This window comes from Narcine bancroftii, chromosome 2 (assembly GCF_036971445.1).
Source record: "Narcine bancroftii isolate sNarBan1 chromosome 2, sNarBan1.hap1, whole genome shotgun sequence".
NCBI classification, from domain to species: Eukaryota; Metazoa; Chordata; class Chondrichthyes; order Torpediniformes; family Narcinidae; genus Narcine; species Narcine bancroftii.
In genome coordinates, this window is record NC_091470.1 from 24,851,065 (window position 1) to 24,867,188 (window position 16,124).

General features: G+C 47.4%; 1 protein-coding gene across 1 annotated transcript in view; it reads left to right on the plus strand.

Annotated features, from left to right (window-relative positions):
• Positions 1-16,124, plus strand: part of bcl11ba (BCL11 transcription factor B a) — a 220,383-nt gene that overhangs the window by 2,135 nt on the left and 202,124 nt on the right. The window contains 3 exon segments of the mRNA XM_069916156.1: positions 3,113-3,327; positions 3,329-3,365; positions 3,368-3,451. Of these exon segments, the coding sequence (XP_069772257.1) occupies positions 3,113-3,327; positions 3,329-3,365; positions 3,368-3,451 (336 nt within the window).

Consider the following 16,124-nt stretch of genomic DNA (forward strand, 5'->3'; position numbering starts at 1 on the left):
GAGCTGTCTGTCTTTGTCTTTAATTAAGGACTTGCGGGGGTCCCAGGCAGGGAGAGGGAAGAAAGCAGGCGTATGATCCATCCTTCTTTTGTGGTTGCAGCGGCAGCAAGTCCTCAAACGAAACCAGATCAATAAGGGTTTTCATAGTTGCAATTGTAATAAACTTTGTCCGAGGCTCTGTTAACTTCAAGCGCGTGTCCCGGGCTGGGGAACGGCAGCCACGCACGGCCGCCGCTAAGGGGAGCTCCAAGTCAACTCATCACTGCATTGAAGTCCCTGCTACTGCTCCATTGACCAGAGCTATTCTGTACCTGTGTTACTATCAGGCACACATATCTCCCAGTCTCCACACGTCTACAGCATTCCACCATTAGATTTATTCCTCATCTTATTTTTTGCACCCTTATTCAGGAAAAGAAAGGGCAACCTTTCTTTTTGTTGGAGTTGCCTCTTCTCAATATCCAACACCAATCCCAGCACACTCAGTTTTTTTTTGATAAGCCCTTCAGGGGAACTTGGATCATTCCAGGCAGAGGTTATAATTAAAATAATGGGTTGAAGCATTCACACACACACACACAAATTCTTGGTATTTTTTTTTAAAAAAATCGAATTAATTTCAAGGTTGCAGCTCCGGATATTGAAAATGCAAACAGCATAACTGTCAATTTTTTTTGTTACAAAGATCTGTGTGTGGCAGAAAGATATTTGTCGTGTTTGTGAAGATACTTCATCTGCTGCAGTGTGTGGTTTATTTTTAATTGTGTGCTTGAGAGAGTGGGGGGGGGGGAGAGAGAGAGACAGAGAGGCGCTAAATATATTAATTTCGGTTCAACTTTGGTAAGGAATTAAGGCAGAGAGGCATTGTGTCTTTGGTTGGTTAGCACCATATGGATTAGCAGATTCCAAGTCCACAATAAGGAGGGAACACTTTTATTTGGAAATTATGAAGCGAGGTGGGGGGGGAGGAGGCATTCCATGTTTTTATGCTCCTTCCCTCGTTACGCACTTGTAAAACCAGAATAAAACAAAAAAGTGCCTTAAGCAAGTTATTTAGAAATAAATTAATGCAGAGAGGATACAGTTGAGCAGTTGTACACATGTCAATGAGTAGGTTAGATGAATATCATCATTTTCTTGCAGAAGTGACAGCAGATGTGGGAATTGATTAATGATAGAAAGGCCACCAAGACTATATTTGCCTATTTTTAAAAAAAATCTTCCGATATTAAATAGTGTAGATTTTGTTTTGTATCTCAAATGTAGAATATTTTTTGCTGATATGTACAGAGCTGGTGTCTCCCGCCGTGTGCCATATATTATGTAAAATATATGTCGATGGCCTAGATTTATATGGGGTTTTATTTTTTTTTCCTTCCGTTGTACGATTTAACAAAAAAAAATAAGGCTGCTCGGTTCACACAAACCTGCTGTTTTGCTGGAGGAGTTTTTGGTACCCGATTAATATGCCTTGAAAAACTGTTCAAGTCTTCTCAAATAAAGCAAAAAAAAAGGTACCAGTGAAATAATGAGGCTTCCTGTAATTCTGTGACAGTGCAAGTTGTTAAACTTTGAGGGACTGTCTGTGGAGAACACTAAAACGTTACATGCTTGTCGCTACAGTGGCTGGGGAAACAGATGAATCAGAATATTCCCTAGTCACGCTTTGTTTCCCAGTCTCTTGCGCTCTCTTTTTCTCATCCTCATCTTTCGAATCTCTCTCTCCCTTTCCTCCCACACGCCACCCCCCCCCACCCGCCCCGGATTAATGCACACCCATTTTGTCTTGCAACGCTTTTCCCCATGTGTCGGAGACAATACCGAATGAAATGACTTTGCCAATTTTATTTCCAAAAGCGAAACCTCTTGGTGATTGCTGTAAAATAGAAAGGCTGCAAGCGATGTTCCTGGATACACCAAGGGTCTTGCATGCTGTCACTTGTGATATTTTTCATGTTAAAACTGCTCTTCTTTGCAATAGCCGTCTCCACTTGGAAGTGGGGTGAGATTAGGCTTGTGATCAACACCTCTGCAGCCTTTTTTCCTCCTCCCCCTTTCGGGTAGAGCTGTCAGTCAACCTGCGTGCATTTCTGAAACAAATTGGGGAAAGTGGTGATGTGCAGGGTTGATCCTGCCCCTGCCACCCCTATCTCCCCTCCCTCCCCCCACAAGAAAAAGCCCCTCTTATTATGGGCCTCTATGAATAAGCCCAAATTTGTGGCAGCTATTATATATCACATTGTGCAGAATTGGGCAGGAAGCTCAGGTCGCATTTTACCCAAATTTATGATCATTCAGCAACATTGCTCAGGAAAGGGTCTTGCGATTTGCTTCTGGCGGATTTCCGTTCCAGAGGATTCTGCGCTGCCCCTTCGCTCAGTTGCTGAGCGCAAGGTGCGAGAGGAGCACTGAGTGAAGGGGGCTGCTTGTGAGGGACGGCTTGGTCATCTTGCCTTTCCTTGCCCCCACCCATTCTGCAGACCCGCGAGTAAGAACAAATAAAGGACCTCTTCGTTTGGCTGAGCGAGGTCACTGTGATGGCTGTGTCAGTCTTTCCATGTTGAATGAAAGTGGCTTGTGAATCATTTGTCCCAGGCAAACGTATAAAACGTGTGAATTTCCTTTGTATGGATACACGTTCATAAATGTATACATCAGTTAAAAAAAAAACCTCTGGTTCTATGTGATGGACTCTGACAATAAATCTGAAATCTATGGACCTGTAGCACAATGTGCATATAACAGTTGTGCAGTTTCCCCACACAGATAAAAAAATACTTTTGCATCTTGTGCTAAATCTATATAGATATATATGTAAAATCTGCACGTGGTCTCCAAATAGAGCATAAAAGAAATACATTCAAGCTGACTGCTAAAGGCAGTCTTTATTCTTTGATAAATCGAGAAAGAAAGTGGCTTATATGCTACATTTATAGTGCAACATGGGTATAATATTTATAATTAATGAAATTAAATCCTGGGTTAAAAATCTTGCTATTATGCATGTGAACTGTGTTGTAAGCTGAGTATCTAAAAGGTGGCTCTTTCTCTCTCTCTCTCTCTTTCTCTCTCTCTCTCTCTCTCTCTGTCTCTCTGGTCCCGTGCAACGCAGAGGCTAACCATGTTGAGGCGGCGAGCACAGATGAAGAGGACGCGGCCATGGCTGGGCCTGGGGTCGGAGACCGTGACCTGCTGACCTGCGGGCAGTGCCAGGCTCACTTCCCCCTCGCCGACATCCTCGTCTTCATTGAGCACAAGAGGCGTCAGTGCAGTGGAGCGGTCGTCTGCTTCGACAAGGCAGTGGATAAACGTAGCCCCTCGCCCCCGCAACCCGGAGCCCAGGAGGGTCTCTGAGCCCGTCGAAATTGCATCCAGGTCACCCCCGAGGAAGACGACCGGCTGTTGACTCCCATGAAAGGAATCTGCCCCAAGCAGGAAAACCTTACAGGAGGTAGTGTGTCAAATATCACTCTCTCCATTTGTGTGTCTATATGTCTGTTCCATGATGTGAGTTCAGGCACGTCCTGCAGCTTCTGCCACCACCACGACTCTGTTAAGAGATCAAACCAGAGTTTGCGCAAGTCTCCTCCAGGTTTTATGCAGCTTGCTACCTGGGGAACGACCAAGCCTCTGGGCAGAGCTCAGCACTGCACAAGGAAGGTGGAACAAACACCTGTGCACAAAGCTCCTTGGCGTATCATACAAGCACCACACATTAGGCCAGTCATCACTTGCACATCCGTGTGTGCTCACGCGCACACGTGTACACCGACAAATAGGGCAGACTGCCCCGCCTGCTAGTGTGTCTTTATTTTAAGCGTTTTCAGAAATTGAAGGGTTTCGGTTAAAATTCTACTGATGACTAAGAGAGGGAGAGGAGGGTTCGTGGGATACATACAGACTGTTGGCAATAACACAGAGGAAGGAGATTATTTTAATCATTAACAGTGCTTTTTCATCTTAAAAAAAACTGTGAACGACACGTGCTTTAAGCTTGTACTTGTGTTTGTCGATTTTGTTTTGGAGGGAGAGAAAAATTCCTCTGGTCAACCTCGCATGTGGAGGTGCAGAGACTGAATTTGTTAAAGGATGTTGATTGCATTTTGTTCGAGAAGGGTCTTTTTCCTCTGGCCCAAGGAGATGGCTTTGCCTAACCAAGAAGGTTATTCGGCAGAGGAAATATGCAGTGCAAATAAACGTTTGGGCCTGAGACAGCAAGGTTTGGATTTCCTCGTTGACGTTGTTTATAGAGACAGGCCTTTATACTTGCAGATGATTACATCTATTTCTCTGTTCGTTGGTATGGTGGTTATTACCCTGCACGGGAAGTGAAATAAACAAATTTTAACAATGTGAAATAGGTGACATTATGCCATTTTTAAAAAAAAGAGAGCGTGCTCTTTCAGGCTCGAGCTTGGATAGGGGGAGGAAATGAGATGTCTGTGCAGTTTCTTCCCTCCAAAGCGGTGCCTTAGAAATGTGCCAGCATTGCCCTCTCTGGAACGGGGTGCAGATCCTGCGGCCCCCACCCCCACCTTTTTCCCACAGTCTCCGTTGGAAGATCTGCAGCAGTTCAGGAGGTTGGCTGAGCGGCAAACCTTTGCCTGGGAGTTCCGCGGCCGACTTTGCTCACGCCCCCTCCGTTGGGGTGGCAACGGCACCTCAGGAGGGCACCATCTTAAGGTATCCCACGATAGCAGCAGCAGCGTGATGAGTGAGGCTTGGGTGAGCTCCTCACAAGTGCTGGGCCGCTCAATCGGAGCTCTCCCCCCTGCATCCCTTCTCCTCAGACGTACCCACTGATCCTCTCATTCCTTTCATCATGCTCCCTGACCTTGACGTGCATTCCTTCGTCCTGTGCATTGCTCCCTCTCCCCTTTCCCCACCTTCACTCTCCCACCCTCCCCTCTCTTACTCTGCGCCCTTCACATTTATTTTCTCGATATCTTCCCTGCATGCCTGTGCGGTGGTGGGGGGGGGGGGGGGGCGGAGGGAGGGGTCGTTGTGCTGTTTGAAAGTGAGTGGGATGAAATCCCCCGTCAATAACGGCCCCCTTCTGCTCTATTTTGAAGTGTGTAATTGTCAACTTCCTTGCAAATCTGCTGTTCCACTGTATAGTGTTTACCTCACATTCTCAAGGTGTAAAAAAAGCCACCACTTTAGAGATGAGTGGAGGAAGAAATGGTTTCAAATTCTCCGCAAATTGACATTATCCAAACTTATATAGTTGAGCAAAACAAATTTGGGGTTCAAGTTGAAGACAAACAATCCTAATGGGGTCCAACAGTAAATCCCAGTCTTTCACAAGGCAGGAAGAGTCACTTGGTATTTGTGCATTTAGACCAGAGGTTTTTTCTTTCCACTCACATCCTATTTTAACTAATCCCTATGCCATCGGTGCTCTGTAATAAGTAAGGGGTTGCTTAAGGTGGGATGTGAGTGGGAATGGAAGGTTGAGAATCGCTGCTCTAGACCCAAATGTTATTGAAATCTCATGCTTGAAAAAAATTGTCATTGGCCCATTTCCTTTGGAGTTCCGAAATGGTGCACATAACGAGTCAATGAGGTACAATTAAAACAGTGGTTTTCAAACTTTTTCTTCCCACTCACGTACCACCTTAAGCAATCCCTTACTAATCAGAGCACCGATGGCATAGGGAATTACTTAAAGTAGTCTGTGCATCTGCTCTGTGCATCATTACCGTTGGCCCATGGATCTCACCTCAGTGGTTAGAGGTTCAGCAGGTGTCAGGAATTTCAACATAAGGGGGACCTTGTTGAAAGAATAACTTTTTGTTTTGCATACTACGCTGTGCCAGAGGCTGTGTGCCGGTCCGATTTTGAGTCGAGATCTTTGACTTGTCTGTTTTGTTTGTAATGAGGCAGAGGAAAATATTTTTCAGAGCTTTGGAAGTGTGGCCATGGAAGTGTGCCAGTGTCTGCCGTCTCATGTGGATTCGTACTGTTTGACTCAAGTTGGAATGTTGCTCCAACCTTCACTGGGTCGCTACTGCACTTTTGTAGATGGAACAGAGCAGTTGTTTACCCAGAGCTGAGGTGATCCAGTTTAGGAAAAAACAGAGAAATGCTGGAGGTGTCCATAGGAGGTAAAGGATACATTACTGACGTTTTGGACCTGAGCCCTTCTTCAGTGTATAAGCAAAAAGGCGCCTAAATAAAGACTGAGGAGAGAAAGTGGGGGGGGGGGGGGGAGGGAAATGGGAGTGGGGAGGAGTTCAGACTAACAGACAAAAGGTGTCAATTGGATATGATAAGAGGAAAGGTGAGAATTGATTTTGGGTCTGTGAAAAGGGACAGAGTGAAAAGGGAAGAGAGAGAGAGAGAGAGGGAGAAAGACAGAACCTTAGGAAAGGAGACAGGGGTACAAAGAAGGAGTGGTGGGGGCGGGGGGGGGGGTGAGGCTGGTGGAGTAACTGAAACCAATGAAGTCCGGTTGGAGGAATCCACTGTGTACCCTTTGCCGTTCTCCCACTTGGACCTCTTTGCACGCACACATACTTGCTCATGTTGGCATGCACACATTGGGTTATTTGCATGGAAAGGCAAATAAATGCACTTGTACACATGCTGACACGACAGGCACTCGCACACCCACAATCCACTTCCACCAGTGCATGCACCCGTGCACGTGATTCCGCTCACCGGCAGTCTGGGTTGGGTGAGCTTGCCTTGCACAAGGGAAGGTTAGGAACCTGTACGAGGGCCCTCCTGAGGTGTCCGACTTGTGATGCTTTGTCTTTGCCCTTCTTGGTTTGAATGCGAAACTTAGCCATGACAAACTGCAGATGTGCCCAAAGAGCTCAGCTCTGAGTCACCACGGCTCACGACAGCCTCCCGGCTGCCTTGCAGCTTGACTACAGCAGCTAGTGTAGTGGGGCATGGGCATCTTTGAAGGATCCCAGCCTCAACATCAAAGTTCACTTGTACAGGGTGGTCCGGATGATTGCACCAAGATGAAAAGGAAAAGGCGGAAGGGAGATCGTTTAAAGGGGACGCGTGGACGTGTTGAGTCAAAGGGACAGAAGTTGCCACAGAGAGAGAGAGCACACCCACACAGATGCATGTGTCCGTGTGTGTGCACGTACATGCACGGGTATAGGTGTATTTTTGTGTGCGCATGTGCCTGGGTGTACAGGCATATGTGTTTGAACGTGGCACCTATGTAAGTGTTCATTTACGGAGTGCGCGCGCGTGTGTGTGTGTGTGTGTGTGTTTGTGTGTGTGTGTGTGTGTGTGTGTGTGTGTGTGTGTGTGTGTGTGTGTGTGTGTGTGTGTGTGTGTGTGTGTGACTCACTGCATGATTCTTTCTTGCTTTCTTCTCCCTCCATGTTACCTTCTCTTGGGCCCCTCTCCCTGTTGTCCTACCCTGTTTGTTTTCATGGAGGTGGCCGGCTATTAACCTTTTCACAGGTCTGGTCCCTCAAAGAGAACCAGTGGTATCGGGGAAGGCAGTAGGTGGCAGGGTGAGAGGATAGAGTAAAGCAAAACTCTACAGAACATTAGGTGGTTGCCATGAGTGATTGTTGATGGCGACACTTATTTGCATTTTGTTGGATTGGACCCTCTATTGCAGCTGAATTTTATTCATATGGGATCGAGGTACTGTTGGAGCATTTCCCCTTCGTTTCTCTCCCATCCTCGTTCGCCTCTCCCATTTTCCAGCTGCTGGTCTTCATATTTGTTCAAGTATTTTCCTGAATGCACGAGGCCGGCCCACGAAGGATTGGGAGAGTATTCAATGTTGGAAGTCAGTGCATGCAATGAACCCGATTGTATTTTACCAGCGCTCAGCCAGGGTCACGATAGGGTTGGGGATGGTTCGCTGGATTGTAGTGAGGAGTAGAATTTGCTCCGTTTCCTCCCATGGCAGTGAACCTTGTGCTGGATTACACCCCCTTCCAAATCTCGGCACTGTTGTACTCAAGCAAGGTTGGGAGGGAGGAAAGCCCACTCACTACTCGCCTCGTTTCTGTTGCATGTGACCTTGGCAAACAGAAGTAAGGTGAATGGGAGCTCTGGGAATAGCTGGCCAAAATGGCACAAAATGAAATGCCCTTTGACTTCTCCTTGACGTTTCAGTAGTCTGACGTCCACCCAGCCCTCCAACTCATCTCACCTCCCTCCCCAGCCGACTGTCAGCAATGCAGTAAATTCCTGTAAATTTCACTTTTTACTGCTTCGAGGCCTTACTATTGATTTGAAATAACAGATTTATTTATATTCATTTTTTTTTGAAAGAGTGATCAGAATTACTGCCTGGGAGGGGGCACCATTTGATGTGTGGGACAGAGTTATAATGAATTTGATACGATGTTGTGCAGTCAAACCTTGTGCTGGGAAACCCTGGGTGTTGGTTCCATCAAAGGATCTGGGGAGTCGGGGTTTGAAGCAGGGTTTGATCCTGCTTCCCGGGGAGCTGCCGGGCATTTCTGATGGAGTGAATTTCTTTTTCGAAAAAGACCTGCTCAAAAATGGCACATTGGTTTCTGGCATTGTTATTTTCTGCCCCCAAATTCTCTCACCCCCCCACGAGGATCCGGGTAGCGCTGAAAAGAGACTTAACTGCTCCATCTGTCCTCCGCGAGAGTGCAGAGATTTGAGGAGTATGAACGCCACCATGGTCCTTGTCTGGCCTGTCGGTCACCCTGTAGCCAAGTAATTGACCTCTCTCTCTGCCTCTGAAGAGAATCCGGGGTAGTTGGAGCTACCTGAGAGGGAATAAGTTAGAGGAGAAGTCTTGGTGTTGGGGGTGGGGGGGTGGGTGGATGGTGCTAGAAAACCCAATGGTGTTGGACAATTAGATGCTGCTGGATTCCCTACTCCTTTGCAATAGGGAGTGGAGGTGGGTGGGGGTGAAGTCATTCAGTTATCCACTGATCACAGAACAACCTTGGGGAGTTTCAATCTGACCATAATCAAACTCCGGAATCTGGAAGGAGGAAGGGGATGGAAGTGAATTGATGGAAGGCCCGAGGACCTGAATAAACAGTTTCACTCAAAAAAGATGGCAATGTTTATTGTCATACCCATCAGACAACGTACACATGCACCAAAATTCTCAGTCGCTACAGCTGAACAGGTACTTGTTTAAAATAATGCATAAGGGGTAGCACAGTTAGTCTAGCGATTAGCGTGACTTGGTAACAGCGTCTGTGACCTGGGTTCGAATCCGCTCCTGTCTGTAAGGAATTTATACACTCTTCCCTTGTCTGTGTGAGCATTCTCCAGGTGCTTCGGTTTCCTCCCATATGGGGATTGTTGGTTAATTGGGGTATTTGGGTGGCATAGACTTGTGGGCTGGAAGGACCTGTTGCAGTGATGTATGTCTAAATTTAAAAAGAAAGTAAGAGCAAACTTAATCGAATTAACCCTTTGGACTCCGGCCATTTATAACCTTTTAGGACTGGGTCCGTTCCGTGGGTAAACTACAATGTGAACCAGCTGGTGGTTGGGTTTAGAGGCAGTCCCGGAAAGCCGGGACACAGAGTATATGCACTTGTTAGTAGTCCCTGAAAACAGGGACACGGAATGCAAAGAGTTAAAAAAAAAGACTATAAATACATAAGATAGATAATAAATCGAGTAATCCAAGTGCAGAAAAAAGTGACGTAGTCTCAGGGGCTGGACGTGCCTGTCTCCACCCTTCCTTCCAGTGACTTGTAGTCTCAGGGGCTGGACGTGCCTGTTTCCACCCCTCCTTCCAGCTACAAATTGTCATCATATTTAAAAGGTTTCTCTGGGTGGGGGGGGGGGTGGGGGGGAAAGAATCTTGAAGGGTCTTGTCTATGGACCAAGGGCTTGGGAAGGGGACATAACTCAGGATCTCATCTTTGCCTAGTGTGGACTGACTGGATTATTTCCACGTGATTAATTTCCATGTTGCTCCAGCATTGGTGCTTAAGATTCTGGCCCTCTGGGAACAACGCAACTGCAGCTCAGCTATTGACTCAAAGCTTTTCCTTTCCCTGGACATGCGTGGTTCCGCTTCCAGTGTTCCCATCTGTTGGCTCAAGTGGGCCTCTGACCCCCGAAATGAGTGGAACCCGTGTCAGGCTTGCCCAGAGTTTAATTTTGATTGGTCATGTCTCCTTTTTTCTTTAATTTAAAATTGGCTTTCCATTTGCCCCTCCTTCCTCCCCTGTCTCTCGTACTCCACCAGGAGGCTGGCGATGGCCCACTGGTCCGGGTGTGCGGGTCAGGCATTCCGGCTGGCCCGGTCTAATTAGCCTTTTGTCTTTGCAATCTGCCAGCGACTCCACGCCAGGACTGTTGGCAGGTGCTCTTGTAAAACCATGGCCATCCCCTGCACAGATAACTTGACGTGGATTAATGAGGGTTTAAAAAAAAGAGGCATTCTGTCGGGCACCCGAGCTTGCCCCCTTCTGATTTGGATGATAGCCCGTCGGGCTATTGGGGCCGCAGAGAGATACTGAAGCTCCCTGGGACATTTTCTGAGGTTGGTTCAGTTGGGCCCAGCACCCCTGGTTTGGCGGGGAGAATGAACACAATTCCTGCCCCTGACTATGGAGCAGACATGCCACTGGGAAAGGTCCTTCTGGTAGATTTTTACTTAGGTTTTATTTTCCCGCATGTAAATTAAATCTTGATGTTGATGCAGAGAAACAGAATGTCATTGTTTATTGTAAAGGGGAATTGAGTACAAAAATAGGCGGATTATGCTCCGGTTCTATAGGGCTGTGGTGAAACTACATCTGGAGTGCTGTATATTGTATGGGCCTCTTGATTTTGGGAAGGACGTGAATGCATCAGATACTGGGTTCTTTGAAAACAATCTAGGCTCCTCTCTACGGGCATTAAGAAGAGGCTGTGGGCTTGATTAAATGTTAAGGGTGCTTGACAGAATGGATGTGGTGAGTATGTTTCTTCTTGCAGGAAAATTGAGGACTAGGTGTTTGAAAGTAAGGTGTGTATTTTTCTTTTGGGGATTGTGAGGCTTGTGGAACCCTCAAAAGACACTGGGAACCTTGATAAGGCAAAAGTTTGGTGGTGGTTTCTACTCAGGCCACAACTATTGAGGGCAGTTCACCTGGTGCACAGCGTCAGTAGGTCCTTGTGCAAGTTTCCAATCTTCACTCCTACTCCACTTCTTCATTTGTGTGGTCTCACTCAGCAATAATTGTGCCTCGTTGATGGTTTGTTCGCCAGTCTGACGCCATCTATTGAATACATTTATGCGAGGCACCTCCTCAAGAAGGCAGCCAACAGCACAAAGGGCCCCCGTCACCCTGGTCAGAACCTGGAAGCAAGCCACTCTCAGCCCCAGTGCATGACCAAAGAGGAAGGGATGCACTGCCAATCCCGGCCATGGGTTTTCCTGCTTTCCTCCCTGTGCAGGCCACTGGGGCGAGACAGACTGATTACATTCATTGGAGCATTCAGAATTGCCTCATCCTACTCTGTGGGATTGAGGACACGATCGACACTGGACACTTGGGTGGGTGATATGTATTCGAATCAGTGATGTGTATATCGGTGACAGAATTTGCCCTGTATTCTTTGCGGTGATCTTCCGAGGGCACTCTTCTGAGCTGAAAGCTGACGAAGCCAGTGCGGAGTCTCTGCCAGGGAGCGGCCCTGTTTTAGCTGAGTAGGTCAATGTAATGGAGAAGGGGATGATCTGCTGAAGTAGTCCCAGAGGCGAGGACCTTCCGTGATGTTGGGGGAGCGGCTGCATTGGTTCTCCACGGGAAATAAATGGTCAAGCTGAGATTTAGTAAGTTTATTTTAATTGGCCTGTGCCGCCCAAATGCGCCAATTAATCTACAAGCCCCCGTAGGTTTTTGGAGGGTTGGAGGAAACCGAAGCACCCGGAGGAAACCCATGCAGGCACAGGGTGGGCGTGCAGACTCCTTAAAGACGGCGCTGGATTCGAGCCCGGTGTCACTGGGGTAATGGGGTAGCACCAATCAAGCCCGCCCCTAGGCTAAATGCAAGAAGGCCAGAGGATGGCGTGCAAAAGTGGCAGAGAAACTCAGCGGGCCACACAGCATCCATAGGAAGTGAAGGGTAACCAGCGTTTCTGGCCTGGGCCCGTTCGTCAGGTCTGAGCGAAACAGGCAGGTGACCGGAGGGGGCAAGTTTGAGCGCATTAGCAAAAAGGAGGTGACAAAGGGTGGTATTCCTGCTGATCTGGAGCATCAAAACTCCGAGCAGAGCTGCCCTTTTCGCCATACTCCGAAAAATAATTTTCCCTCAATGATCCAATTGCATTTTTTTTAAAGCTCTCTAAGCAGTGCTTCAATGTCTGCTTCAACGTCTGCTTCAACGTCTGCTTCAACGTCTGCTTCAACGTAGGGCATCCTTCCACAGGGAATGGTTCTCGACCTTTTTATACCACCTGAAGTAATCCCTTACCAACCGCAGCGCACTTAGATGCTCTGCTGTCTGTAAGGGATTACTTCAGGTGGTATCCGAGTGGGGAAAAAAAAGAGCTTGAGAACGACTGGGTTAAGGTCTGGGAGGCGGTGCTTTCTGGCGTGATGGGAATCATTGTCAAGGCTGGCCTTTATTGCCCATCCTTGATTACTGCTGAGGAGGTGGTGGTGAGTCACTTTAAAATGCTGCAGTCCTGCTGGTAATGATGGAGAGTTGGGTGGGGGAGGCGGTGGGGGGTGGGGGGGTGGATAGAGGGGGATGGGACTCAAATGATCCCTTTCCAAAGTGGACTGGATCTGCATAGCCGTAGAGCCGTGCAGCTTGGAAAGAGGCCCCTTTGGTCCGCCATGCCTGTTCTAACCTTCAACTGCCCACCACAAGGGCTCAGAAGTCCTTATTTTCCAGGGAGGAGCAGAAGAGTTCTGTGGAAGGGACAGTGACACGATGGGCTGAACATCCTGTTCCAGATGATTTCATAGCGAGGCGCTGCACTAAACTAGCAAAGAAAGTGAGGCCAACTATGCACATAGTTGGGCATTTTGTTCTTTGACAATATCATTGTTTCTTCAGTCTGTCAAGAAAATGACCTGTTTATATTACATGCTGTCTACAGCAGTCTACACTGTTGTAGTTGGTACGAGGATCTGGTTTTGAGGTTTACTGCAGGAGAACATTTTCATCTGAATTTCCTCAGCCATCATGGTGGAACAGCTGACTCGATTGCTGAATCGCTAAACCCACGGCACCTTCTTGAACTCCACTTCCGTCATGTCTCAGCCAGGAACCGTCCACACTAAATCTTTAATATGGAAAGTCATTCCCTTTCTTTCCTTCCTTTATAAACCACCACCCCCCGCCCCACCCCCCCGCCGGTTCACAACACCTGCCAGGTGGTGATCGGATACGCTCGCACTCTCCTCTAATAGCTCCTCCTTGGATTGTACTTGTGTGACTGGTGTGTGGCCATTCTCCTCTCTTCTGGTTCTCCAGACAGTTCTAATTAATAATGTCACCTCCCTCATTGGCATTAACCTCTGAAGTGTTTTGCAACTTGTTAAATTTACAGTGTTCTAAAGGCTGCCAGCATTCAGAAAGATTTGATGGAAAGTCAACATTTTCCTTTGTGTGAAATCCCATTACTAGAACACTACAGGCCCTTCGGCCCTCGATGTTGTGCTGATCTATATATTCCTACCAAAAAAAAATCCTACCTCGTAACCCTCTATTTTTCCTTCATCCATGTGCCTGTCTAAGGGTCTCTGAAATGCCCCTAATGTCTCAGCCTCCACCACCATCCCTGGCGGGCATTGCAAGCACCCACAACTCTCTGGGTTCTGCTTTATTTTGGCGCTTTTGTTCTGGCTCCTGCCTACATTTTTCTCAATCCTGAGACGTTGGTCATGTATCTTTAATTTTTGCTACATACAGTACACCGTTTGGCCTGCTGAGTTTCTCCGGCATGTGTTTTTACTTTAATACCACGGTGTTTGCAGACTTTCGGGTTTTACTCTCCTACTCTTTGTGTGTGAAAAAAAAACTCACCCCTGATGTAGATATGTCCTCTGGTGTTTGCTACTTCTGCCCTTGGAAAAAGGCACTGGCTGTCCACCCTATCCATGCCTCTCAGAAACTTGTAGACCTCTATTAAGTACCGCTTACCCTTCTTCATTCCAAAGGGCAAAGTCCTTGCTCTGCTAACCCGTGCCTCATAGGACTTATTTTCCAATGTAGGAAACATCCTGGTAAATCTCTGCATTGGGAACACTGAGAAAGCTGCTGAGTTTTGTTGTATGCTTTTGATGGAATTGAGCATTTCTGAATGATAACCTTGCAACAGATGGATTGCATTGCTAAGGGTGCAGTACGGCAGGACGTCCACTCGTACGGACTACATCTACCCTTATGGTCTCCGTACTGCCAGTGAAACCAACTGCACCAGTTTGGCCATTGCTCTGGTTTTCCAATTCACTGGAGCACCATTTACAAATTGGACTTGAAAGCTCTCGGAGTTCCCTCCTTTGAACTTGGAGTTTGTGATGTGGAGGCCTGTTATTTGACCCAGGTCCCCACATTATCAGACTCTTCATCCTCCCCATCCTATTCCAACTCAAACCAAAAACTACTCTGGGACCACCATCTGTCTGCACTATTGAAACATCCATTTTTTTTGCTCTAATTTGAACTGTGAATATTTATTTACCTTTTTATTTTTATTATTTGTTTTTCTCTCTTGGCATATTGCGATAATTGAATTTATACAGTTGATGGTGTATCTTAAGTTTGGCTGGACCAAGTAAAAATTTTGGTGTCTGTACGTTAGACTGAAGCGATGATAATAAACTCTCATCCCATCTCATCTCATTGGCAGCCATTAGAGTCCCTGGTGGGTCATTTGCCATGATTGTCATGTGCTCCCCAGAGCCTGAAACCACCATGTTTTTTCTCCCCCCCCACCCCACCTGACCTTGTTTGGGATCACTCATGTCCCCGCAGACTCTGTTGGGGACCACCTGTATTCTGCGTGTGTGTTCCCCCCCCCCCATTCACTTTGGGTCTACCTGTATTTCCCAATTTCCCATGCCCCCAACACCCCCCCGCACCCCCCCCCCCCCCGCTCAGGCTCTGGGACCACTCGTGTTCCTTGTGTCCCAGACTCTGTTTGGAACTACCCATGTTTCACTTTTCCTTCTCTGGACTCTTTTTTGGACCATTCATGTTCCTTGTTTTTCCACCCCTAGACTCTTTTTGGGACACCCTTGTTCTCCATGCAAACCCCTCAGCCCCCACCCCCAGGCCCTTATTTGGAACCACCTACATTCCTCAAGGTTGAAGGTGCACACCTAGTCTGGCCCATTGGGTCCTGCTGGCTTGGCGAGTGAAGCCCATTGTGGATGTGAGGCATCTTGTGTGAAGGCAGTCCAGTTTGTCAGGACTCATCGCTGAGATTGGGACTGAAGTTATAATATTTTGTGAGGCTGATCTGATAATAAATTTCATGGCAAGCTTGACGAATGCTAATATCTGAATGAGGATGCAAACTCTCAAACTATTTCCACATTGTTAGTTCCATTGAATTGCTGTTCATGACAAGGTTTGACTGGCTGCCAAATTGGAATGACAACTTCCATCAGTGTGGGCACGTACAATCTCTAAATTCTGGTTGGGCATCACCTCGTTCAGTAATTTTAGGTCCTCTTGCTTTTTTGTTAACTTGCAACCAGAACAGACTTTGGACTGGTGGTGGTGGAGAGGATCTGCCTGTGGTGGTGTCTGAACGTGGTGCTTCTTGACGACCCAAAGCAGTTCACAAGCAGTAAAGCTCAGGAGGTTTGGCCGCTGTTGTGAAGTAGGAGAAATACAGCAGGCATTTCAGACGTGGATGGGCTTGGTTGAAGGACGGGTATTGATGTCGCAGTAGTGGATAAACACCACTGTGACATTTTGCCATGGGATCACTCATGTCCCCACAGACTCTGTTGGGGACCACCTGTATTCTGCGTGTGTGTGTGTCCCCCCCATTCACTTTGGGTCTACCTGTATTTCCCAATTTCCCATGCCCCCAACACCCCCCCCCCCCGCCCCATCTTGTCTGCCAGACAGTTCCAATCACAGTGCAGCACTCCCTCAATATGGCACCAGAAGTCTCGAGCTCATTTGTGTCCAAGTCTCTTCTGCAGGGCTTGAACCCATGACCTCTGACTCAAGGT